General features: G+C 36.4%; 1 protein-coding gene across 1 annotated transcript in view; it reads left to right on the forward strand.

Moving 5' to 3' along the window:
• LOC102808532 (serrate RNA effector molecule homolog A-like) overlaps positions 1 to 27,949 on the forward strand; it is a 38,595-nt gene extending 10,646 nt beyond the window's left edge. Inside the window, exons 5-21 of the mRNA XM_085507800.1 lie at positions 1,692 to 1,871; positions 3,460 to 3,629; positions 5,399 to 5,543; positions 5,795 to 5,848; positions 10,519 to 10,591; positions 10,884 to 11,076; positions 11,670 to 11,822; positions 14,758 to 14,957; positions 16,018 to 16,158; positions 16,918 to 17,112; positions 17,678 to 17,851; positions 17,972 to 18,125; positions 21,927 to 22,035; positions 22,949 to 23,102; positions 23,927 to 24,122; positions 25,287 to 25,386; positions 26,484 to 27,949. Of these exons, the coding sequence (XP_085363926.1) occupies positions 1,692 to 1,871; positions 3,460 to 3,629; positions 5,399 to 5,543; positions 5,795 to 5,848; positions 10,519 to 10,591; positions 10,884 to 11,076; positions 11,670 to 11,822; positions 14,758 to 14,957; positions 16,018 to 16,158; positions 16,918 to 17,112; positions 17,678 to 17,851; positions 17,972 to 18,125; positions 21,927 to 22,035; positions 22,949 to 23,102; positions 23,927 to 24,122; positions 25,287 to 25,386; positions 26,484 to 26,571 (2,479 nt within the window). The 3' untranslated portion in view covers positions 26,572 to 27,949. The remainder of the gene's footprint in view (positions 1 to 1,691; positions 1,872 to 3,459; positions 3,630 to 5,398; positions 5,544 to 5,794; positions 5,849 to 10,518; positions 10,592 to 10,883; positions 11,077 to 11,669; positions 11,823 to 14,757; positions 14,958 to 16,017; positions 16,159 to 16,917; positions 17,113 to 17,677; positions 17,852 to 17,971; positions 18,126 to 21,926; positions 22,036 to 22,948; positions 23,103 to 23,926; positions 24,123 to 25,286; positions 25,387 to 26,483) is intronic.

A 27,949-nucleotide genomic window follows, 5' to 3' on the forward strand; every position in this document is an offset into this window, starting at 1 on the left:
TATTCACTTGCGACCCGCAGCAGGGCCGGATCGAGCTACCGTTATGTGATCATTTGCTACTAAGCAGTGCATTCGTGTTTTTATTTGAAACTTCTGTGAGAATATACTTTTCGTTACCAAGAAAAATAAAAAAATAAATGCATATTACATTAAAAATACTGAGTATTTTTTGTATCATGTGGAATTTTTTTTTGATTGACTGTAATTTTTCAACATTATGTAACGCCTATTTTAGAACCAAAATAATGCCTTTCTCTCTTCCCCGACGCCTATTCAAGAGATTGTACGGTGTATTGTTTGTTTTGTGCATGTGTTGTGGACAAAAAATGACCACGCCCATTTAGTGATTGCAATATGTACGTAATAGAAACCGCACCCCGAACTTGAGCTTTTGATCCCAATTTTTAAATTGATACATTGTAATATAAACCGCGGTTTATAATAGGACTTTAACGGTAAATGATTTGTACATAGCTCTATCAAGGTATAGACGCAGGTTTGTGGGCAATTGCAGCCATGAAAAAAATGTTTTTGCATTTTTATATGTTGACATCTTGTTCTCACAAAAATCTTTATGATTCACATTAAGAAAAATGCAATATAAATTCCTGCCAGCTGTCCAGTATTTGTTTGCACCATTAGTGAAAGCCCAAATTTATTTTGTCTGGCTTTATAGTGTTTGCCTTATTAAGAGTTTTGTGTGTACTTGGGTAAATGGCAGAAGTGTGTACTTGGGTAAATGGTAGAGGTGTGTACTTGGGTAAATGGCAGAGGTGTGTACTTGGGTAAATGGCAGAGGTGTGTACTTGGGTAAATGGCAGAGGTGTGTACTTGGGTAAATGGCAGAGGTGTGTACTTGGGTAAATGGCAGAGGTGTGTACTTGGGTAAATGGCAGAGGTGTGTACTTGGGTAAATGGCAGAGGTGTGTACTTGGGTAAATGGCAGAGGTGTGTACTTGGGTAAATGGCAGAGGCGTGTACTTGGGTAAATGGCAGAGGCGTGTACTTGGGTAAATGGCAGAGGTGTGTACTTGGGTAAATGGCAGAGGTGTGTACTTGGGTAAATGGCAGAGGCGTGTACTTGGGTAAATGGCAGAGGCGTGTACTTGGGTAAATGGCAGAGGTGTGTACTTGGGTAAATGACAGAGGCGTGTACTTTCATAAATTGCAGCGGTGTGTACTTGGGTAAATGGTTGTTGTGTGTCTGGTTAAAACAAGTCATATTTTAAAGTCGCACTATGAGATCATCAACTATTGTCTTTGGGGTCTTGGGAATAACCATGTAAAACATTTGATTGTATGAATACTGTACTAGAACAATTTGCTTATTTCGTTGACATCTAAATGTACTAAATTGAAACCCAGTAAGAATAAAATTATTGTTTCCTCTAAAAAACACTCAGTGAAGATCTATGCGCGTTCAAATTTGCTAAAACTAAACCCAGTGAATATATCGTCCTCTATGGTATGTGGGAAATATTTGAGGAGTCCTTATATTTGTCTGTTTTTGGGATTATTCTGAAGTGAAAGAATCAAATGGGAAGTTGAAATAATCGACAACAAACTGTTAAAAAACTTATAACACTATACTATATATATATGTGAATTGTATTACATCACATAGTTTTATATTTCTTTTTCATTCATTCTACAATTATTCAAACTAATAACCGTTTCTACATGCTCATCAGACATGACATGGATCCTAATGCAGGGAACCAGCCACAGATGATGACTTTTAAACAGTTCCTAGCTTCCCAAGATGATTCTATTGATGACCAAGAAGCGGTTAGGAAATACAACGAATATAAGATTGAATTCAAGAGACAGCAAATCAGTGACTTCTTTCTTGCCCACAAAGAGGAAGAGTGGTGAGTCTGGACTTTATTTCTGTCATAGACAAAACTGATCATACAAACAGATAGTTGTCAGCAGAGTTTGTATGACAGCACTACCAATTATGACAAATACAGACAAATTTTGAAATAATTTCTGTATGTCAGGAATGAGGGATCTTCTCGTATTTTCAATATCAGCTAATTCATATATATTGCCCCTCTGGCCAAAGACAAGAAGCAGATATGTTTTGATGTAATCTATAAGATGGCTTGATTTTTATGTGTTACCATAGTAATTACTAATTGTTTTCTTCTCAGTCATACTGGACATTGGAAAGTTCCGTTGTTGAACTTTTTTCTCGCGATCGCTCTAATCAGTCAGTCAGGTCACTGCGCACAATGCAGTGTTAGCTTATTAAGTTGTAGGTTTAGCAAGATTAAGCAAATCAAAAAAAGAAGTGAAAGGTTGAAACAAGGAAGAGACTTCTGAGACAGCAGTAACACGGTGGTAAGGCACAATGAACATGATGTTCAACAAAGGTAGAACTGGTTCCGATGAACTTAAAAATGTTGCATTTCTTCTGTTGGTGTATGCTTTGCCTGCCAAAGATATTCTTATTGTGTATTACACTACTATGTAATGAGTGATTGTGTAGATGGGTGTATTTATATGTGTGTCTTTCTGTACATGTTTCTCACATTATGCAACTGCTTTCTGCTATTCTCCAGTATTATGAAGTTTTTATACTCCGGTGGCGTCATATTATACAGTTTGCATGGGCTTGTATAATATCTTTTTATATAAAAACACACTAAATTTCACATTTTTTTTTCGTAATGAATATAGTGTATAGAATATCAGTACTCTTCTCATATGTATGTCCCAGCATACAGGCTAATTTGCATATTAATATTTGATGTGTAAATTTATTTTTTTACAAATGAAAGTTACTGAAAATTTTACAAAATCTGAAAATATTTGCACAGAATTTTATGCAGGAAAAATATCTGGTTGCATAGGGTTAAGGAGAGTGGACTTATTTTAAAAAATTCATTTGGATTAACAATCAACAAGATTAAAGATCTGAAAGGCCCTAGCAGAAATCCACTACTCTTTGCAAAGAGTGTTGTCTAGGGGGGGGGGGGTCTTTAATCTGCACCTGGGATAGGAACCAATTATTGACCGGGTTTCCCACACAAATTGTTATTACACTACTCTCAGCTGTGATGTTGATAAAATCTAGTGCCTGTACTCTGTAATAACAATGGATGAACACTTGTCATAAAACCAGTCAACTAATAAGGAGTAGATTGATTGTGAGCAATAGTATAGCATTTACATTAAATTCAGTAGACTTGTAACTAGGTCAAGTTCAATACCTTTGAGTTCAATACTGAATATCAATCAGCATGTTAATTGGTGCTGTTTTAAATAGTTATGAAAGTATCAGATCAATTGAAAATTGGAAAATGTAGTCGTAGTTGCAAATGTGTGAAATTGTTCTTATTTTGTTCACTGTAGTCCTGTTGATTCAAATTACATAAGGGAAAGACTGTATTATTCATTGCTCTGTACCACTCTTTTGGTTAGATTTTCATGGTTCATTTTCTTTATTAACAGGTTTCGTTCAAAGTATCACCCTGAGGAGTTTGGAAAGCGAAAAGAAGAAAGTTTGAAAGCTCTGAAAAACCGTAAAGACGCGTTTTTTGACTTGTATTACAAACAGTGGTTGGATGCTTTCTCTGTGGATGCTGATAAACAGGACGATATTGTTCGATTTCTGGACGCAGGTGAGCAATATATAACTGGGAATTGATAGTTCAGTACAGTCTTCAAAACAGCACTTACAGCATTTCAAAACTAAAGTCAGTGATTTTTCATTATGCGTAACACTACAATCACCGTAACATTGTAAGCTGATGGCATTGCGTTGAACGGGTATTCACCGCTGCTGTTACGATCATCGGTTTCTGACTTTTTGGTTTAAAAATACACAAATTTTGAATGTTTGTTAATTAAAATGATTCATTGATGAATATCTTAGACATTACATCAAAATTGCCAACGAGATGTTTTAAACATCGCGGGGAAAAACGTGCACTCTGCACCACCATCTCTATCTCTAGTCACAGTCCCTCTAGATTTAGAAAACGTGCACTCTGCACCACCATCTCTATCTCTAGTCACAGTCCCTCTAGATTTAGAAAACGTGCACTCTGCACCACCATCTCTATCTCTAGTCACAGTCCCTCTAGATTTAGAAAACGTGCACTCTGCACCACCATCTCTATCTCTAGTCACAGTCCCTCTAGATTTAGAAAACGTGCACTCTGCACCACCATCTCTATCTCTAGTCACAGTCCCTCTAGATTTAGAAAACGTGCACTCTGCACCACCATCTCTATCTCTAGTCACAGTCCCTCTAGATTTAGAAAACGTGCACTCTGCACCACCATCTCTATCTCTAGTCACAGTCCCTCTAGATTTAGAAAACGTGCACTCTGCACCACCATCTCTATCTCTAGTCACAGTCCCTCTAGATTTAGAAAACGTGCACTCTGCACCACCATCTCTAGTCACAGTCCCTCTAGATTTAGAAAACGTGCACTCTGCACCACCATCTCTATCTCTAGTCACAGTCCCTCTAGATTTAGAAAACGTGCACTCTGCACCACCATCTCTATCTCTAGTCACAGTCCCTCTAGATTTAGAAAACGTGCACTCTGCACCACCATCTCTATCTCTAGTCACAGTCCCTCTAGATTTAGAAAACGTGCACTCTGCACCACCATCTCTATCTCTAGTCACAGTCCCTCTAGATTTAGAAAACGTGCACTCTGCACCACCATCTCTATCTCTAGTCACAGTCCCTCTAGATTTAGAAAACGTGCACTCTGCACCACCATCTCTATCTCTAGTCACAGTCCCTCTAGATTTAGAAAACGTGCACTCTGCACCACCATCTCTATCTCTAGTCACAGTCCCTCTAGATTTAGAAAACGTGCACTCTGCACCACCATCTCTATCTCTAGTCACAGTCCCTCTAGATTTAGAAAACGTGCACTCTGCACCACCATCTCTATCTCTAGTCACCAGTCCCTCTAGATTTAGAAGCGCCGCACCTGTAAAAACGACTTGGCAACTTCTTACACACTTCTGTTTTTATCACCATCTTTATAATGGCTAACAAAGGAGGGACTACCTTTCAATCAATACATGTTATTGTTTTAAATTTGTGCAAGTTGAGACCGAGTGTAAACAAAGCAATAAGCATCACGGGCGAGTGTCCAAGCGTCACAGACAAAGGGCAAGCATCGCGGGCGAGTGTCCAAGCGTCACGATGTCGTGACGCTTCAGAGTCCTGGGGAGAACACTGCAGCATACTGTAGTTCAGCTAGTTTGATTTGAAATGTCATGTACCAAAAAAATCTTATGCACATTTGTTAGATTGATAGCATTTTTTTGTATCAGGAAGTTTAAATGATACATACCCACACACAAAGCAACAAATCATTCATCATTTTATTTAAGAGACTGGGTTGTTTTTTTGTCACAATAGCTGTTATCAAGATTGAAGGAGGAACAGACCATGATCTAAAAGTCTTGGATCAGCCACCACCAAGTCCTGCAAAAATTATTAGTCCGATTCGAAGACGTAGTCGCTCTGAGTCTGAATCACAGCATGATAAATCCTTAGAAGACAGGTGAGTTAATTGCAGATTAGTGGTACGATGCCAACCTTTCACATGTACTTTCACTGTCTTCTCTGTATCCATCTGAATGTAGATTATTTGGCATCTTAGTTGAAAATTATAGTGTCACATGTGATGTATACATGTCCAAAACGCATTTTTTGTTCACACAAAAACCAAATACTTAATCTAACACTTGAAGTGATCGATGGATGTTGTTTAAAAATGAGAATGCGCAGCTGTCACGTTTTCAATAATTGCAGTTCACAAAAGAAAAGCAAAGCCATTGAGGAAGTGGAGAGAAGAGGCGATCAAAAGTAAGATGGGTTTAAATGTGTTGAGAAAATAACATCAATAATCCTATCTATTATGCACTCGCTTAGCAGTGTCCCAATAGTTGAGGGGGAGGGGAGTGGTGGGGTGGTGTGGGAAGCATGTCAAAGCAGCAAATTGTTTTGCTTCAATGTTGGCATGAGTTGATTAGCACATAAACTCATACACACATATGTAAATAACAATAGTTTGTCTATGGTGAAAATGACTTCTATTTTAATGATCCTGTGTACAGTAAATGCACTTACATGTAATGTTTGCTTATATTATGGATGTGCTTCTAATATGGTATACTGAATCATTAAAATATGACTTAGTTTGAACATAGACACACCTCTGTAATTTTTCTAAGAGCAAGTTCTACTTATTGAAATAAAAAATATGCTGCACTGCTGCTGCTGTTTTTCTATTATTACATCCACTGATGTTACACTTTGTTTGAGCCACTGCTAATCAACATTATTTTATTTTCTGTGGAGTGTATTTCTTCTTCTTTTTTGCATTATTACTCACATTTTCTCTGTAAATAGCACTGAAGTTGCATGGCTCTCTTTAAAGATGGTCTGGGTTACTAGCAAAAAACAATAACAATTTCAAATCTTCTGTCAAAAAAATGAAGAAGAAAAACAAATATAATGAATTACCAGGTACTTGTTTTCATGTGAATTTCTAGTGAAATTGAAACTATGTTTAGCAAATGGTTGAGACACATTCTGAACTATTTTATTATATTTTTCAAAAGTTCTTCAGACGTTGAAATAACGAGTCACAGAGAACAAATTTACAAAATGTTTGGTAATTTCTGTATCAAAGTGTGTTAGACAATTCTTTTCTTAACCTAATTTTTCTGCAAGATGATTTCTGTAGCGTCTAGCATTTAACTGATAAGAAAACCATTTGATTGGGTGATGTTTTTCTTATCAAACTACATTTGTAATAATCTTTTAATCTGCGATAGTATCAGTCGTGCTTGGAAGGTGATAACTGCAATCAGTGATCACTTTTTAGTTCCATTAAAATACATATACATGTTGTGTTTGTATTCTACACAAATGTTTACATTATCAGGCAATAGGAGTTGCCTATTTGTTTTTATAGAAAAATGCTGGCGAACATTTATGCTTCTTGATATTTGTAAAATCATGTATTTAAATTACTGTATATTTAGTTGCCATTTAGTCGCAGTCTTGAAAATGTAAAGATTGACCTCAATGGATTGAGCATATGTTTTAATCCGTATTTAGTTGCAGTCTGGAAACTAAAAGATATAGATTGACCTCAATGGATTGAGCATATGTTTTAATCCGTATTTAGTTGCAGTCTGGAAACAAAAAGATATAGATTGACCTCAATGGATTGAGCATACGTTTTAATCCGTATTTAGTTGCAGTCTGGAAACAAAAAGATATAGATTGACCTTAATGGATTGAGCATACGTTTTAATCCGTATTTAGTTGCAGTCTGGAAACAAAAAGATATAGATTGACCTTAATGGATTGAGCATACGTTTTAATCCGTATTTAGTTGCAGTCTGGAAACAAAAAGATATAGATTGACCTTAATGGATTGAGCATACGTTTTAATCCGTATTTAGTTGCAGTCTGGAAACAAAAAGATATAGATTGACCTCAATGGATTGAGCATACGTTTTAATCCGTATTTAGTTGCAGTCTGGAAACTAAAAGATATAGATTGACCTCAATGGATTGAGCATGCGTTTTAATCCGTATTTAGTTGCAGTCTGGAAACAAAAAGATATAGATTGACCTCAATGGATTGAGCATGCGTTTTAATCCGTATTTAGTTGCAGTCTGGAAACAAAAAGATATAGATTGACCTCAATGGATTGAGCATGCGTTTTAATCCGTATTTAGTTGCAGTCTGGAAACAAAAAGATATAGATTGACCTTAATGGATTGAGCATACGTTTTAATCCGTATTTAGTTGCAGTCTGGAAACAAAAAGATATAGATTGACCTTAATGGATTGAGCATACGTTTTAATCCGTATTTAGTTGCAGTCTGGAAACAAAAAGATATAGATTGACCTCAATGGATTGAGCATACGTTTTAATCCGTATTTAGTTGCAGTCTGGAAACAAAAAGATATAGATTGACCTTAATGGATTGAGCATACGTTTTAATCCGTATTTAGTTGCAGTCTGGAAACAAAAAGATATAGATTGACCTTAATGGATTGAGCATACGTTTTAATCCGTATTTAGTTGCAGTCTGGAAACAAAAAGATATAGATTGACCTCAATGGATTGAGCATACGTTTTAATCCGTATTTAGTTGCAGTCTGGAAACTAAAAGATATAGATTGACCTCAATGGATTGAGCATGCGTTTTAATCCGTATTTAGTTGCAGTCTGGAAACAAAAAGATATAGATTGACCTCAATGGATTGAGCATGCGTTTTAATCCGTATTTAGTTGCAGTCTGGAAACAAAAAGATATAGATTGACCTCAATGGATTGAGCATACGTTTTAATTTATATTTTTGACATTCTCGAGCAGATCACATTCAAACTTCCAACATCTATACAAATTTTAATTTTGAAAATGCATAAAAATCTACTATAAAATTAATGCTAATATTCATTCCTATGCATCTGTCTCTACACCTGTATTTTGGAAATGCCACAATCAATCAATCAATTTGTTTTTAAGATGGCCAAATTGTGGTACTAAACATGCATCAGTTATTCTGGAACCATATCCAGATTACACATGAACAGATTTCATTCAAACTTCATCCATACATGCTTGAACTGATCAAGTTCTTATTTCACACACACATCAGTTCTGATTCACAATGGCTGATTATGTTTTAAAGTTGACGAGTAATCTGGCATCATTAAAACATGTCATTCATTCATTCATAATTTTATATGGCAAATATGACAATGTACATCGTTCTTGTTTGTTTGTACAGAATGTATACAATATCTTAAACACTCTTCTTCAAAAACACATTTTCATAATTGTAATGACCTTATTGTTCCGAAAAAACAGATTTCAAAACATTTCAATACATCATATATTTGTTCTACTAATACCATAATTTACCTTATTAGAAGCATACATAAATCAAAAAACTTGCATAGTCATAACTCTGTCATTAAGCGCTTACTCTATTAATACCATATTTGTTCTAATAGAAGCACATTTGAACCAAAAATTATATAGATTATATACTGAATCATTAAAATATGACTTATTTTGAACATAAAAACACCTCTGTAATTTACATAAGCATATGTGCTACTAATAAAGCAAATATGGTAATGCTGATATATAATGGTATATATGTATATGAGTTAGATGAAAGTGACATTTGATGTTGGTTAAATCAGCAACTGAATTACCAGTTATAATCTTGTCTTCTTTTCACACATAGTATTGTACTTAGTGTTTCTTGATACTATCCTAGAATATTATTTATCCCATGCCCTACAACAATGTATATTAAAGCAGAAACAGTAGTTTGAAATATGTCGTGGCTCCGAAAAGGACAGGACGTTTGGATTGTGCTTTCTTAGAAACGATTCAAGCAAATCTTAAAGTAATCACAGTGATTGCTATTTTTCTGTCTTTGGAGAAATAAATATTCTTTCTACCGGTATTTCAAGCCCACCACGATATCTATATCGCGAGACATTCCAACTGCCGGAATTTGCTGAATGATAACTTTCATCATGATTGATGAGCGTCTAGTCTGATAAGAAAGCAATGTTGACTTGATCTTTATGATGAAACATTAGTGGTGATGTCATTCTTAGCCAATCAGTTAAGCAGATGCCTAAAGGTCAAAGATGATTGACAGACTGTAATAAAAGCATTGTGTGCCATTGCAGCAGTCGTTTGCCGTGGCCCCTTTTTTTTTTTCTCTTTATTCTGATTAGACATGAATTAAAAGTGCTAAGTCCCAATTGTGTGGGACGATAACAACAAACTTCAAGTCAAAGCTGTAGGAATTTTGTTAGACGATGACGGCGACAGTGATGCCGACATGGACTTTGAGGGTTTTGACTTTGACGAAGATGGCAATGAACGTACAAATAGAGATCTGAGAAATTTGTTCAAACAACTATGAACTTTCGTAATTTTTATTGTGTAAATTTGTAAATTATTGATCTTGTATGACTGATCCAGTATTTGTCAAAACCAGAAAGAAATTTACGCAGTTAAATCCCTTACTTTTTAGTTCATTTTGAGTTCACACGTATTGGGCATGTTTGTCGGCGGGGAAATCCTAATTCAAATGGTTCCTCACTGTCGATTTTCATTATTTTTTTTCTTCTAATGTTGCATATTGTTCATTTATATCTGTTCATTCTATTCCCAACAGTTTGATCTGCATCAATTTTCATGAATTTTCATTTTTTGGGGGCAGGGGATGTCCAGGCATAGACCCACCCCAATTATTTGGCAATTTTCCATGTTCAGGACCCTGGGCTCTTACCCCGATAAATAGTAACTTAGTTTGAACAATGACACACCTTTGTTATAAAGAAACCAAAGTAAATACATTAAGCATCTTGGCAACAGCCTTAAATGTTGGTATGGAATTCAAGCTCTGTCCTCTTATTCCAAGGATGTGTAAAAGTAAGTATAATGTCATATATTAATTCTCATGTACTTGCTCACAGTGAAAATGAAGATGCTAAAGAGAAAGAAAATGATAAAGATGGGGATAAAAAGAAATCAATAGATGGTGAATCGGTAAGTACAAAGAAATCAAATGTTCCCCTTGGATGGAGCAAAATTACCCAGTGATCAGTTATTACATGCCTCTCAGATGTTTGAATGAATTTTATACTCTCCAAAACAGTTGCACAGTTACATTATCAGAACCTAGCTAACAAGCACTGCTAGTGTTCTCTGCGTACAGTTCCTACAAATGGCAACTGTCAGTACACACTATACTGAGCTGCAAAATGAAGGCATATAAAAATGTTTACTGTGTACGTGTTATGGTTACTGTAACATCGTGTGTTATTATTTTACTCTTCAGGGACAGATTACAGAACAAACCAATAATGTTAAGACAGCTGAAGACCTCCCCAAGGAAGAAAACGAGGATAAGGAGGAGAAACCAAAGCGAGAAGAGAAATCCCGCAAACGACGACATGAATACAACTTTGATGAGAATGATAGTGGGAGTGCTAGTGATAGTGATGACACTGAACCAGAACCTGCTCCACCTGGTATGTGTCACAATGTTAGTCATTCGCATTACATATCATCAGTCCTTTGCTAGAAAAAGCTTGAACTTTTGTGCATTCTAAATTGCATTCTTAGTGTTATTAGAAAATTTTTCAATTTGAATTGTGGTGGAACATCTATATTATAATGTGTTGCTATTTAGTATATAATATTCTAACAGAATGTCAATCAGTGTGTGATGAAAATAAAAACACATTTGTGAGAATGTCACACATGTACGTTGATTTTGAAAATTTCCATTTCATTCAAGTTCTGCGTTATTGTTCCCACTGTGTTAAAAACCGACAAGGACAATAGCACGATGATAAAGTGGCCGACACCCTCTGTGTATTATAAACAATAGAATAGTGCCAGTCAGCAACTTTTTGTTCTGGTCGTAAATTCTTAGTGCCGACTGCTAGCTACCGACATCGGGCAGATCCCTATGTACAGACACAAATAGGTAGTCATTAAAACTAAGATTGACTTTCAAACGAATATTTAATTTTGCAACACATCCAAGCACATTAACTTTCTGGTTAGTATGAATTAGTGAGATTTTCTATGTAGTGAATCTGTTCATTACCTTCCATAGGTGTGGAACCACCTGCTACCAGTGCTACTGAATCTGCTGCAGAGAATGAGAAGGAAAATAAAGTTGAAATTGAAAATGATAGCACTGAGACCAAGACTATAAAGGAAGACAAAGAAAAAGCCGAAAAACCAGAAGACAAAGACAAACAAGAAGGTAAGTGAGATGTGAGTTGAAATGACATTCTGGAATAGAATACTGTTGTCCTTAACAGCATAATTTCTCTCTTGTGCTTTTCTCTTTTTTTTCCACTACTCCATCCTTTCTCCGTCTTCCTCCTGTACTCTCCTTTAAATTGTTTTAACGAATGTTGTTTTTGAAGCCATATTGCCAACATGGCTGGACTGATGTTCAAACTTTACATGTACATCATGTAACACTTTTGCCACATGCATTTGTTTCAGATTCTTATTCAAAATAAAGAAAGGAATTGCACAAATAAACTGCCTTCACTTTGTATCATGTATCACTTTGAGCTTAAATAATCATTGGCACTAATCGTCACTAAAACTGGACAGGGACTTGTCATTGGCAATAACTTGTGTTTGGTCATTTTGTTTTACTGAATGCCTTGTCTCTGACATATATCTTCACTGCACTTTGGCAAACACTTGCTCATATTGACATGCATTTGTTCAATTCAGTTTTGTTTACTGTGTCAATGACTTTTTAGTCCCCGTTCGGACGTAGTCTGAAAACGGGGACTTATGTTTTGCCCTCTGTGCATCCGTGCATGCGTCCGTGATCACCTGTATCTCGAACATGCATGGACTGATTAAGTTCAAACTTCACTCAGACATCACACATTATGTGGGACATATGCACGTGCATTTTTTTCATGATCCGATTAACGATAGCCGAATAGCGGCCATTTTAAGGCCGAAAATGCATCAAAATCACACATTTTCACCATTCCGGACCCGGGTCTCAGTTATGCATGGACGGATTTCAGTCAAATTTGGTACATACATTAAACATAATAGGACCTTGATGCACATTATTTTTTTTCCGGATCAAGTTCAAAATGGACGACTGGCGGCCATTTTGTTAGTCCCCGTTCGGACGGAGTCCGAAAACGGGGACTTATGTTTTGCCCTGTGTGTGTCCGTCCGTGCGTCCGTGATCACCTGTATCTCGAACATGCATGGACCGATTATGTTCAAACTTCACTCATACATCACACATTATATGGGACATATGCACATGCATTTTTTTCATGATCTGATTAACGATAGCCGAATAGCGGCCATTTTAAGGCCGAAAATGCATCAAAATGGCACATTTTCACCATTCCGGACCCGGATCTCAGTTATGCATGGACGGATTTCGTTCAAATTTGGTACATACATTAAACATAATAGGACCTTGATGCACGTCATTTTTTTTTTCGGATCAAGTTCGAAATGGCCAACTGGCGGCCATTTTGTTTTAAAGAATTCAGTTCTGGATCCGTATCCGAGACATGTCTGGATTGATCAAGTTCAAACTTCACACACACAAGGTACATCATGTCACAAATATGTATGTGCATTTGTTTCATGATCCCATTAACGATAGCCAAATGGCGGCCGCTTTAAGGCCGAAAATGCATTGAAATCGCACATTTTCACCATTCCGGACCCGTATCTCAGTTATGCATGGACGGATTTCATTCAAATTTGGTACATACATTAAACATAATAGGACCTTGATGCACGTCATTTTTTTTTTCAGATCAAGTTCGAAATGGCCGTCTGGCGGCCATTTTGTTTTAAAGAATTCAGTTCTGGATCCGTATCCGAGACATGTCTGGATTGATCAAGTTCAAACTTCACACACACAAGGTACATCATGTCACAAATATGTATGTGCATTTGTTTCATGATCCCATTAACGATAGCCAAATGGCGGCCGCTTTAAGGCCGAAAATGCATTGAAATCGCACATTTTCACCATTCCGAACCCGGATCTCAGTTATGCATGGACGGATTTTGTTCAAATTCGGTACTTACATTAAACATAATAGGACCTTGATGCACGTCTTTTTTTTTTTCGGATCAAGTTCGAAATGGCCGACTGGCGGCCATTTTCTTAAAGAATTCAGTTCTGGATCCGTATCCAAGACATGTCTGGATTGATCAAGTTCAAACTTCACACACACATGGTGCATCATGTCACAAATAGATATGTGCATTTGTTTCATGATCCGCTTAGCAATAGCTGAATGATGGCCATTTTAAGGCCGAAAATGCATTAAAATCACGTATTTTCACAATTCCAGAACCGGATCTCAGTCATGCATGCATGGATTTTGTTCAGATTTAGTACAATGTGTTGTACATATGCAGGTGCATTTCGGTCATGATCTGCTTTGAATGTATATGTCACTCAAATATGAACGGAACGGGGACGTGTCATTGACAATGACTTGTTTTAAAGAATTCAGTTCTGGATCCGTATTCGAGACATGTCTGGATTGATCAAGTTCAAACTTCACACACACAAGGTACATCATGTCACAAATATGTATGTGCATTTGTTTCATGATTTCATTAACGATAGCCAAATGGCGGCCTCTTTAAGGTCGAAAATGCATTGAAATCACACATTTTCACCATTCCGAACCTGGATCTCAGTTATGCATGGACGAATTTTGTTCAAATTTGGTACATACATTAAACATAATAGGACCTTGATGCACGTCATTTTTTTTTTCGGATCAAGTTCGAAATGGCCGACTGGCGGCCATTTTGTTTAAATAAATTCAGTTCTGGATCCGTATCCAAGACATGTCTGGATTGATCAAGTTCAAACTTCACACACACATGGTACATCATGTCACAAATAGATATGTGCATTTGTTTCATGATCTGCTTAACAATAGCTGAATGATGGCCATTTTAAGGCCGAAAATGCATCAAAATCACGTATTTTCACAATTCCGGAACCAGATCTCAGTCATGCATGAATGGATTTGGTTCAGATTTAGTACAATGTGTTGTACATATGCAGGTGCATTTCGGTCATGATCTGCTTTGAATGTATATGTCACTTAAATATGAATGGAACGGGGACGTGTCATTGACAATGACTTGTTTTGTCATGTTCTTAGAGAAAGAAAGCGTATTAGATGATAGTACTGAGAAGGAGAAAGAAAAAGAAAATGACAACAAAGAGGAAAAGGAGAAAGACACAATTACAAAGACGTACAAGTCAGAACCAGAGGAGCCTTCCCCACGACCACTACACAAAACATACTCCCTTTTCATGAGGAATCTGGCTCCTCTAATTACTAAAGCAGAGATCAATGCTGTAAGCAATCTTTCAAATGTTTTTTCTTGTATATGAAGACGATGCTTTTGTGTGTATACCAAAGTTTGATGCTATCTGTATGACCTATACAGACTAGACAAAACAGCATTGTTAGAATCCTGAAGGTTTTTGTCAGTATTTTTATAAGCTTAGCGTGCTGTGGTGGAATGACTAAGGTTTAGATTTGATATTTTTGTTAAGACAGTAAAACCTGGATGACAAAGTTCAGTTTACAGAGGTTTTTTTCCAAAGTGATATAACTAATTGAAAATATAATGCTCTGCTAACATACTAGAAATCCTGTACACAAATTTTGTTAATGAATTGTTCCATTTCTGGTAAACTTCAAACAAAGTTCAAAACAGGGACCTATGTTCTGTCCATCTCAAGACATGCGTTGACAGATTTTGTTCAAAGTTAATATAAAGACAAGTCATAATGGACACATGTGTATATTGATTTGTTTTTTCATTGACATTTGACTGACTGGCAGCTATTTTTATCCCAAAAATCACATGTCATCAATGATTCCTTAGACATACCTTGACCTATTTCATCCAAACTTGGTATTGACATCACTCATAATGGGTTACTGATACATGTCATTTTGTTCTTTTACAAATTTTCTGCCCATTTCATAAGTTATTTTTACATATGGGTCAATTGTCTTCAGTCATTTTTCGATTTCAATAAAATGATGATTTTGAAAAAATGATGGCAAAAAAATCACAAAATTTGAGCATGTGATCAACTATTTTGTAGTCGTGTCTACCAATTTGATTTAAGCTTGTTATTGGCTCAACTGATAATTACAACCATTGTGGCAGACTGATGGCCATTTTATTTTTTACTAGTCTTCTGCCCATATCTGCTTCAACTAATTTTGATATGAACAGCATGCATAATCTTTTGTTTTGTTTATGAATTCCAAATTTGTGTGTGATTGAGAATGATTATAACAGTAACACCATATTTTAAACACTAATTTAATTATTATCTGCCTACATCTTTCACTGTTTTGCAACTATATCATTTTCACTGACTGTTCTTTTTTTTTTAGCTGTGTAAACGTTACCAAGGGTTCTTACGAGTTGCTCTAGCTGATCCCCAACCAGACAGATGTTTTTACCGGCGAGGGTGGATCACGTTTGATCGCAGTGTCAACATCAAAGAAATATGCTGGAATTTAAATAACATCAGAGTATGTATATCTAACTTCTGTAACCTTTGAGCACCAATTAGCCATTCCTAAAATAATGGTTTTCATATTTTATCCAAATATTTATCCCAATTTGGTATTGAAATAATGTCAGTTTGGTCCAAAATTATCAAAGCAATTGTAAAAAACGTATGACAAAAAAATTTCATGTGTTGTACGAAAATTTGTGAAGAAAAAAAATATCAATTTTATTTGAAATAAGTCGGTTAATAATTGAAAAATTGTGTGAACTCTTGAGGAGGTTCGATCCAAATTGATGATTATATGTTTAAAAAAAATGTCCAGTAATGCAATAGTGCTGACAAAACTGATATAAAGTATTTCAGGTGATTGAACCCTGAGTGTAAATTAGAATATTCACCCTTTTCCTGTGCCCACACAGTTACAATACTTGTCTGCAGGTGATTGAACCCTGAGTGTAAATTAGAATATTCACCCCTTTCCTGTGCCCACACAGTTACAATACTTGTCTGCAGGTGATTGAACCCTGAGTGTAAATTAGAATATTCACCCTTTCCTGTGCCCACACAGTTACAATACTTGTCTGCAGGTGATTGAACCCTGAGTGTAAATTAGAATATTCACCCCTTTCCTGTGCCCACACAGTTACAATACTTGTCTGCAGGTGATTGAACCCTGAGTGTAAATTAGAATATTCACCCCTTTCCTGTGCCCACACAGTTACAATACTTGTCTGCAGTATACATAATGATGTTTTACATAATTGCTTTTCATCCTTAGCTAAGAGATTGTGAACTGGCTCCAGTTGTTAATAGAGATCTGACAAGGCGGATAAGACCTGTCAGTGGCATTACAGCCCATAAAACTATTGTAAAAAGTGACATTAAAATGGCAGCTAAACTGGTACAAATGCTTGACAGCCGGCATCACTTATGGCAAACAGCCATTGGTGAAAAGACGGATCCAGAAAAGGAGGTAGTGTAATTCATCTTGTATTATGTTTTGATGTTGTATTGTTTTGTCTTGTGTTATGTTGCTAGGTTGTTGTTTTGTGTTAATTTTATTGTTGTGGCGTAGTGTTATGTTATGTTGTGATAGTTGTCAAGCTAGTTTAATTTCAGTTCACAAAAATGTGTTACTATGCAAGTAAGTTTTTATCAGTGGTATCTCACACATGCTTTGGACTTCAGTTCAAACTTCACATGTACATCAGACATATGCACATACATTTGTTTCATGATCATTTTGTTTCATCCACAAGATGTCGCAGTGGCATCCATTTTGAAACCAAAAATGTATAAAAATCACACATTTTCACATTCCTGGAGCAGAACCAAATTTGCATACGTTGAACATAGTGGGACTGGGATGCACATCATTTCATTATTTGGATTGGACTCAAAATGGCCGACTGGCAGCCATGTTGTTTTAAAGAATGTAAGATATTCTGGTATATATCCAAACTGCCTGGACCAATCAAGTTTAAACTTCACCCATACAGCAGTCAATTCTCAAGTATTAAACTAATTCTCTTTACCAGCAGCAGTCATTCATTCTATCAAAGAATCCTATTCTGGAAAATATCACTGATTATCTTGTTGATGAAGCCAGTGCAGAAGAAGACGAGTTGCTAGGGACAAATTCAGATCCTAACAACGATCAAAAGGAAACATCCACAGATGTACAACTTGAAAGAGATGAAAAATTAATTAAGGTACAGTCGAGCTTTAGAATGGACCAGTCAGTCTATTTTACTTTCTGCTTATAATGAGAGATAAATGGCAAATTTTATTGTTTTTGATGCTAGATATAATTAATGTAAATTATATTGCAGGTGCTAGACAGATTGATTATGTATTTACGTATTGTCTATTCCTTGGATTACTACACCACGACCGAGTACGCCAATGAAGACGAGATGCCGAATAGATGTGGTATTATGCACGCTAGGGGACCACCTCCACTTGGTAAAATAACACAGAGTGATCGTAAGTACCATAAAATATGCACCTTATCAAATCATTCATTTGCACTAAAGTCAACTACTTCCCAGTTCAATTTGAATAAATCTTGCATTACAGTATGCAGCTGTCAGTTTTGAACCATAATAGTATTTACCGTACTTATCTGGGTAAGAGCCCATGCCTGGGCAAACGCCCACCCCCCGCTTTTGACACAATAAAGAAGTTGAGGTCACACACAAAAAAAAACTATTTTCTATTCGTTGACTGTGGTTGTATTAACAGTTAACTTTCTTGAAGTCTGTCGTTATACTTATAAAAATTGTTAAAACAAGGGGTGAACGCAAAATAGCTGTGACAGCTTTGGAAATCACGTTATTTTGGCTTTATAAAATATTTTGTAGCAGCTTGCGAATCCATAACTGGGGTCAGCAATTTTGCAATGTCACGTCGAAAACTGCCAACTTTTTTACCATCTTTCATCACCGTCATGAAAACTATTCTTCTGTCGTTGGATAAAAAAAAAACTTCAAGTCCACCGCGATATCCATATAGTGAGACATTCCAACCGCCAGAACTTGCTGAATGATAACTTTCACAGTGATTAATAAGCGTCAAGTCTGATAAAAAAGCAATGTCACGATTTGACCTTTATGATGAAATAATAGTAGTGATGTCATTCTTAGCCAATCAGTAAAGCAGATGCATAAAGGTCAAAGATGATTGCCAGACTGTAAACAAAAGCATCGTGTGCCATCGCAGCAGAGCGACCCCATTTTTCCTGTCTCTTATTATGATTAGACAGGAATGGAAAGTGCCAAGCTGACAGACTGTGAAATCCGTGGATTAAAAGTGCTAAGTCCAAATTGTGTGGGACGATATCGACGAACTTCAAGAATAAGTTGTAGGGATTTTGTTTGGCGGCTACAGTTACGCCGACTTGGACTTTGAGGGTTTTGAGTTTGATGAAGATGACAATGAACGTACAAATAAAGATCTGAGAAGTTTTTTTCAAACAGCTATGAATTTTTATAATTTTTGCTGTGTAAATTTATAAAATTATTATTGATCTTGTATTACGGGTGATTCGTAATTTGTTGAGACCGGAAATCATTTTACGCAGTTTAACCCCTGACATTTTAATTCATTTTGAGTTCACGCGTGTTTGTCGGCGGGAATGTCCTAATTCAAATGATTCCTCCCTGTCGATTTTTATTATTTCTGGTTAATTTGTCACATTATAAGCAATACATTATTTTTGTTCTACTTCTAGTGTTGCATATTGTTCATTTATTTCCGTTGCATGTTTTCATTTGTCGTTCTGTTCCCTGCCGCAGTTCGATCGAACTGCGTGTTGTCAATTTTCGCGAATTTTTGTTTTTTTGCTGGGGATCTCCTGGCAAACGCCCACCCCTTCTTTTTGGCAATTTTCCATGTTCAGAACCCTGGGCTTATACCCGGATAAATACGGTATATGCATATATTTTGACCCTTTTTCTTTTTCTTTGAATGAAAGAGGTAGTCTGTAATAAAAATAATATACTAGTCTGTTTAAATGAATGAATATTCACTTTCTGTGAAGTTTCATATCATTATATTAATGCATTGGCAACAACATGCTAAAATCTGCTGTTATTAATTAAGCTAGTGTACTTGTACGTTTTTGAGATTCAACACTGTAGTGTATCAAAATAAGTGTCACATATTGTGTATAAAATGGCAATAAAGTACTGTAAAATCTCTAGTTTAGGTTTCACTCTAATTTTGGCGTCGGGGAAGAGTGAAAGGCCTTAATTTGGTTCTAAAATAGGCTTCGCGAAATGTTGAAAAAATATTCAATCAACAAAAACAAAATACTAAGTATAATTAATGTAACATGTATTTATTTTTAATTTTGTTGGTAACGAAAAGTATAAAACACAAATGCATTGCTTAGTAGGTCACAGTGTAGGTAGCACAATCCAGTCATGCTGTGTTTCACTAGTGAATAACTTTCCTTGTTTTCTAAAGTGTTGCATTTTGTTTTTTACTCATTAGTTATTAGTCCCCGTTCGGACGCAGTCCGAAAACGGGGACTTATGTTTTGCCCTGTGTGCGTCCGTGCGTCCGTGATCACCTGTATCTTGAACATGCATGGACCGATTAAGTTCAAACTTCACTCATACATCACACCTTATATGGGACATATGCACATGCATTTTTTTCATGATCTGATTAACGATAGCCGAATAGCGGCCATTTTAAGGCCGAAAATGCATCAAAATCGCACATTTTCACCATTCCGGACCCGGATCTCAGTTATGCATGGACGGATTTTGTTCAAATTTGGTACATACATTAAACATAATAGGACCTTGATGCACGTCATTTTTTTTTTTGGATCGGGTTCGAAATGGCCGACTGGCGGCCATTTTGTTTTAAAGAATTCAGTTCTGGATCCGTATCTGAGACATGCTTGGATTGATCGAGTTCAAACTTCACACACACAAGGTACATCATGTCACAAATATGTATGTGCATTTGTTTCATGATCTCATTAACGATAGCCAAATGGCGGTCGCTTTAAGGCCGAAAATGCTTTGAAATCGCACATTTTCACCATTCCGGACCCGGATCTCAGTTATGCATGGACGGATTTCATTCAAATTTGGTACATACATTAAACATAATAGGACCTTGATGCACGTCATTTTTTTTCCGGATCAAGTTCGAAATAGCCGACTGGCGGCCATTTTGTTTTAAAGAATTCAGTTCTGGATCCGTATCCGAGACATGTCTGGATTGATCAAGTTCAAACTTCACACACACAAGGTACATCATGTCACAAATATGTATGTGCATTTGTTTCATGATCTCATTAACGATAGCCAAATGGGGGCCGCTTTAAGGCCGAAAATGCATTGAAATCGCACATTTTCACCATTCCGGACCCGTATCTCAGTTATGCATGGATGGATTTTGTTCAAATTTGGTACATACATTAAACATAATAGGACCTTGATGCACGTCTTTTTTTTTTTTCGGATCAAATTCGAAATGGCCGACTGGCGGTCATTTTGTTAAAGAATTCAGTTCTGGATCCGTATCCAAGACATGTCTGGATTGATCAAGTTCAAACTTCACACACACATGGTACATCATGTCACAAATAGATATGTGCATTTGTTTCATGATCTGCTTAACAATAGCGGAATGATGGCCATTTTAAGGCCGAAAATGCATCAAAATCACATATTTTCACAATTCCAGAACCGGATCTCAGTCATGCATGGATGGATTTTGTTCAGATTTAGCACAATGTGTTGTACATATGCAGGTGCATTTCGGTCATGATCTGCTTTGAATGTATATGTCACTCAAATATGAACGGAACGGGGACGTGTCATTGACAATGACTTGTTATACATGTAATAGTGTATATAAAATTAATTCTGAATTGTTATGAAATGCAAGTAAATTTCAACTTAATTTCATTGTAATTAAATGTTTTTGGTTGCAAGCAAATGCTTGATGCAACATGGTATCCATGTTTTTTCCATACACTAGTTGACCTGATGCTGTGTTTTTTGATCTGGTAGGTCAAATCTCTAATCAGAATTCTGGATGGGCCAACATTTTCAATTTACAATAGTTCATTTAAATATGTTAATGCAGTTCAGCATTCACTCATGTCGAACGCAACACAAAAGAATTTACCGATGTTGTAGTCTAAGCATTTGATAAGAAATCAAGAAAATGAAGATTATAACATTTTTTATGCTGATAACAGCTTATTGTCAACACATATATTATATGTATTTCTTACATGTCTATCTCTCTACTCTTTAGTTACTGAATGGGAAAATAACTTTCAGCAGAAGATCAACCCTTTATTAGTAACACCGGACAGGATAGTTGGGGAAGAATTGGCCAATCTTGGAATGAAAGATCCTGAAGTATATCCTTTTTAAGCATGGCAGTCGGCCATATTTGATCTGAGTTCAGTAAATTATGAAACAAAATGGCCACCAATTGGCCATATTTGATCTGAGTTCAGTAGATTATGAAACAAAATGGCCACCAATTGGTCATATTTGATCTGAGCTCAGTAAATTATGAAACAAAATGGCCACCAATTGGCCATATTTGATCTGAGTTCAGTAGATTATGAAACAAAATGGCCACCAATTGGTCATATTTGATCTGAGTTCAGTAAATTATGAAACAAAATGGCCACCAATTGGTCATATTTGATCTGAGCTCAGTAAATTATGAAACAAAATGGCCACCAATTGGTCATATTTGATCTGAGCTCAGTAAATTATGAAACAAAATGGCCACCAATTGGTCATATTTGATCTGAGTTCAGTAAATTATGAAACAAAATGGCCACCAATTGGCCATATTTGATCTGAGTTCAGTAAATTATGAAACAAAATGGCCACCAATTGGCCATATTTGATCTGAGCTCAGTAAATTATGAAACAAAATGGCCACCAATTGGCCATATTTGATCTGAGCTCAGTAAATTATGAAACAAAATGGCCACCAATTGGCCATATTTGATCTGAGTTCAGTAAATTATGAAACAAAATGGCCACCAATTGGCCATATTTGATCTGAGCTCAGTAAATTATGAAACAAAATGGCCACCAATTGGCCATATTTGATCTGAGCTCAGTAAATTATGAAACAAAATGGCCACCAATTGGCCATATTTGATCTGAGCTCAGTAGATTATGAAACAAAATGGCCACCAATTGGCCATATTTTATCTGAGCTTCATGGCAAATGTTGCACAAACATAAGTGAGAAAAAAAATATTATACACTTCATTTCACTGCTTTGACATTCCTTGACCTTTACCTTACTGAACAAGAAAAGTTTGTGCAGGCCAACTCACAGGAGATTGCAAAAGATAAGTGGCTTTGCCCTCTGAGTGGCAAGAAGTTTAAAGGACCTGAGTTTGTCAGGAAACATATTTTTAACAAGCATGGCGATAAGCTAGATGATGTCAAGAAAGAGGTTTGCTTGAATTGCTTATTATTTGAAATGTATTGTGTTTGTGTGTAGTAATCCTCTTATAATCTTGCTATGGGTCAATTCTCTAAGTCAAGCCTACATCACAAACTGGTCAAAATCCACCAAACATTGCCAGCAACCAATCACAGACTAGCTTAAACAATAGCTTTCCCTGACAATAATACTTAGCAATGTTATTTCCCCCACGCTAACTTGAAAAATTTTTGTCTCGTTTTCTGTTTGTCTTAGAGAATGATCTGTATGATTCTCTTTAGTTCATCTCAGAAGTATTTAAACTTGTTCACTAATTCAACATTAAGTATGAGAAATACCACGATATAGAGTGGCTTTACAGATGTCTGTCAAGTGAGTGTTTAGGACAATAAACAATAAATTTGAAAATTCGTCAAGGAGTTGCATTTCTCATGCATGCACAACACTGAACGGCAGTTAATTTACAGAAATACTAAAGGTCTATTATACCTCATCATTGATTGGCCATCTTTTTCCATAGTTGAGTAAGAACTCTCACCTCCAGACAATGCACCTTGACTAAACCTGCATAGTCTTTGAATTAGTTATGTAAAGCTGTAGTGATTCACACTCTCCAATACAAGTAATGCTGATATGGTGCACGACAGAACAACTTTTACAACATATTATTTTTAGCGCTTATTTGGTAGTGACAGAATAGTGGTGTATCTCTCAGCACTGTGTCACTTCCAAATGAAACTGTTTAATTTATATCACAACCACTTACCGTAAGTCTTGTGTTAATGTAATTGTAGGCCATTTGCCTTTATGAACTTCATCTTTCTTTCTTTAAGGTGGTGTTCTTTAACAATTATCTAGCTGACCCTAAACGTCCACAACTGCCAGAGCCAGCCAAGGTTAATCCCCAGCAACCTGGAGGCCCTGGTCGTGAGGGATTCAACATGGGGCCTGCACCAGGGTTCCAGGGACCACCGCAGCAAGGCATGATGGGATTTGGTCAACCAAGGCCGCCTGTCATGTATGGCGCAAGTGAGTTTCTTTAATTGTCTAAATATTTTCAACTTGTTCAGTGGTTGATGTGTTCAGTGTTCACACAGCCATATCAATGAGAATCCATGTAATCATTACTGGCCACATTTTACATATCATTAACCCTATTATCACTATTATTTTTTAAGAATCAACATTTTGTTTTTTGTTTATGTATTTATAAAATATTTGGAGAGATTATTTTGATCCAGATGGACATTATTTTCCAGTCTTGATCTAAATTTTGAAAAATTCTGGAAACATTATATGGGTTTAAATGAATGGTGACAAAAGTGGACTCATAGTGGATCTTATTTACAGTGAATCATATAATGCTGGTGAACCAATCTGATTAAAATAAGATTTCTATTTTTAATATTTTTTTTCCATCCAAAATCATATTTCAGAACCCGCGAGCCCGAATCCATACATTTTTTGCATGTCCCCAGTACTGTATGTGGGACATGTGCACATAGTGTGGTTTAGTGATTTAATTCAATTACTGACCATACATTACAAATTCATTCAAAAACATTTTACCTAGTCACATGACCAGTGACTGTATATGACAATTTAATTTGTGATCAGATAAAAGACAACAGACTTGCAGCCATCTTGTTTTTTGGCCAAATTACTTTATATTAGGCATAAATAACATTTTCCCCCAACAGTAACAAGAACTTTGTCATTAACAATGATAAATCAGATCTTCACATCAGGAAGTTGTTTCAACCTCGGTGGGTTTACCACTAGCATTACAAAAATAATGATTTAAACAAATTTCTAAGTGCTATTCATCTCTTTCATCAGTACATTTTTACTCTAAGTGAATGGTAAAGATGACATTATGTTAAATTCAATAGAGTGCATGTTAGTTCTTGTGATCAATGACCAGAGCCACAATTGACTACCCCAGATTTAAAATTTATTCTGTAGTAATCAAGCCTAAATGGAAGGGAATAATATTATATTATTTTTCATTAAAACAACCATTTCTTTTTCAGAAATCATCATTGTGACAACTGATTGAATGCCATCATTTTTAGTCAAAATTAACAATCTGCTTCAGGTTTTGATATTGTTTTTGAAAAAATATAGAAATAATTTATAGGAGCTATTTTTGTGAAGGTGGCATTTTAAATACATAGTATCTATTGTCTCTAGATCAAGGTCAATACGGTGTTTCAGGTGGTTATTCCAACAGAGGTGGTTTTGATCAGTATCCTAGGGGTGCTCAAACTTACCCTCCCAAACCAAGAAACAGGTAAGTTTAATTTGTGATTTGCCCATTTTTATACATGAATTAATAAAACTCAGCCTTTGAGATGAAATTAGAGGAAATTACAAAAAAATTATCTGAAATTGATTCAACTGTACATGTAGTTTGTAATTACACCACTGTATTACGACTGTACATTTAGTTTGTAATTACACCACTGTATTACGACTGTACATGTAGTTTGTAATTACACCTCTGTATTACGACTGTACATGTAGTTTGTAATTACACCACTGTATTACGACTGTACATGTAGTTTGTAATTACACCACTGTATTACGACTGTACATGTAGTTTGTAATTACACCACTGTATTACGACTGTACATGTAGTTTGTAATTACACCTCTGTATTACGACTGTTTATGTAGTTTGTAATTACACCACTGTATTACGACTGTACATGTAGTTTGTAATTACACCACTGTATTACGACTGTACATGTAGTTTGTAATTACACCTCTGTATTACGACTGTACATGTAGTTTGTAATTACACCTTTGTATTACGACTGTACATGTAGTTTGTAATTACACCTTTGTATTACGACTGTACATGTAGTTTGTAATTACACCACTGTATTACGACTGTACATGTAGTTTGTAATTACACCACTGTATTACGACTGTACATGTAGTTTGTAATTACACCACTGTATTACGACTGTATATGTAGTTTGTAATTACACCTCTGTATTACGACTGTACATGTAGTTTGTAATTACACCACTGTATTACGACTGTACATGTAGTTTGTAATTACACCACTGTATTACGACTGTACATGTAGTTTGTAATTACACCACTGTATTACGACTGTACAATTAGTTTGTAATTACACCTCTGTATTATGACTGTACATGTAGTTTGTAATTACACCACTGTATTACTCTGACATATCGAAAGTCCTCCGTGTACTTGACATGATTATTTTATGCAAAAAATGTTTTTTTTTCGTAATTTGTCTGTCATACAAATGTAAGTAGATGCCTGCACTGGTGAGTGATCAACATTGCTTCCCTATATCGATAGGAGTGATATAGGGAAATTATTTCAAACTAACATTTGCCTTCTATGATTTCAGGGGTTCATTCAGGGGTTCAAGAGGCGATCCAAGAGAACTGATTCAGTATAGAGACCTGGATGCACCTGATGATATGGACTTCTTCTAAAAACAAGAAGACACTGAACAGTTCATCATATAAATTAACAGTTACTCTTCAGTTATGTGTATATCATCTATCGTTAAGGCAGTTTTCTCTTATTTTCTGTCTCTTGTATATTGTACAATTGGTCAGTGTTTGCTCCAACCAGTCTTCATCCTTCGCCTCTCCGACCAGTCTTCACCCTTCGCCTCTCCGACCAGTCTTCACCCTTCGCCTCTCCAACCAGTCTTCACCCTTCATCTCTCCAACCAGTCTTCATCCTTCGCCTCTCCAACCAGTATTCATCCTTCGCTATTCCAACCAGAGTTCAACCCTCGCCTCTCCAACCAGTCTTCATCCTTCGCCTCTCCAACCAGTATTCATCCTTCGCTATTCCAACCAGAGTTCAACCCTCGCCTCTCCAACCAGTCTTCATCCTTCGCCTCTCCAACCAGTATTCATCCTTCGCTATTCCAACCAGAGTTCAACCCTCGCCTCTCCAACCAGTCTTCATCCTTCGCCTCTCCAACCAGTCTTCATCCTTCGCCTCTCCAACCAGTATTCATCCTTCGCTATTCCAACCAGTATTCATCCTTCGCTATTCCAACCAGTATTCATCCTTCGCTATTCCAACCAGAGTTCAACCCTCGCCTCTCCAACCAGTCTTCATCCTTCGCCTCTCCAACCAGTCTTCATCCTTCGCTTCTCCAACCAGTTTTCACCTTTCACCTCTCCAACCAGTATTCATCCTTCGCCTCTCCAACCAGTCTTCATTCTTCGCTATTCCAACCAGAGTTCAACCCTCGCCTCTCCAACCAGTATTCATCCTTCGCTTCTCCAAACAGTTTTCACCTTTCGCCTCTCCAACCAGTATTCATCCTTCGCTATTCCAACCAGAGTTCAACCCTCACCTCTCCAACCAGTATTCATCTTTCGCTATTCCAACCAGAGTTCAACCCTCGCCTCTCCAACCAGTTTTCACCTTTCGTCTCTCCAACCAGTCTTCAACCCTCGCCTCTCCAACCAGTATTCATCCTTCGCTATTCCAACCAGAGTTCAACATGCCTTAGGCACTGTTTATATTACTTGCCATTTTTAGCTGCTTTACCCTACCTGTGGAGTACTTTAGTTCTGGTCTAGAGCTAGTCAGTATAGTAAAAATCCAGTAAAAATGCTGTTGTTTCATGGTTTATATGTATAATTATTTGAGAAATCAATGAAAATATAATTCCATGTCAGTCAACTCAAGGTTTGGTTTCCTGCCGACATGAGGTAGTTATACAAGTGGAAACTTACTCACTGTCAAGAAACAGAAAATTCGCACAGAGGATTTGAGTACAAGTTATAATAAATGTTTGAATGTCACCTTTTGTCAAAATTCACCAAATAAAAATCATGTAGCTGA

The sequence above is a fragment of the Saccoglossus kowalevskii genome, chromosome 14, assembly GCF_978046115.1.
Source record: "Saccoglossus kowalevskii chromosome 14, keSacKowa6.1, whole genome shotgun sequence".
Lineage (NCBI taxonomy): Eukaryota > Metazoa > Hemichordata > Enteropneusta > Harrimaniidae > Saccoglossus > Saccoglossus kowalevskii.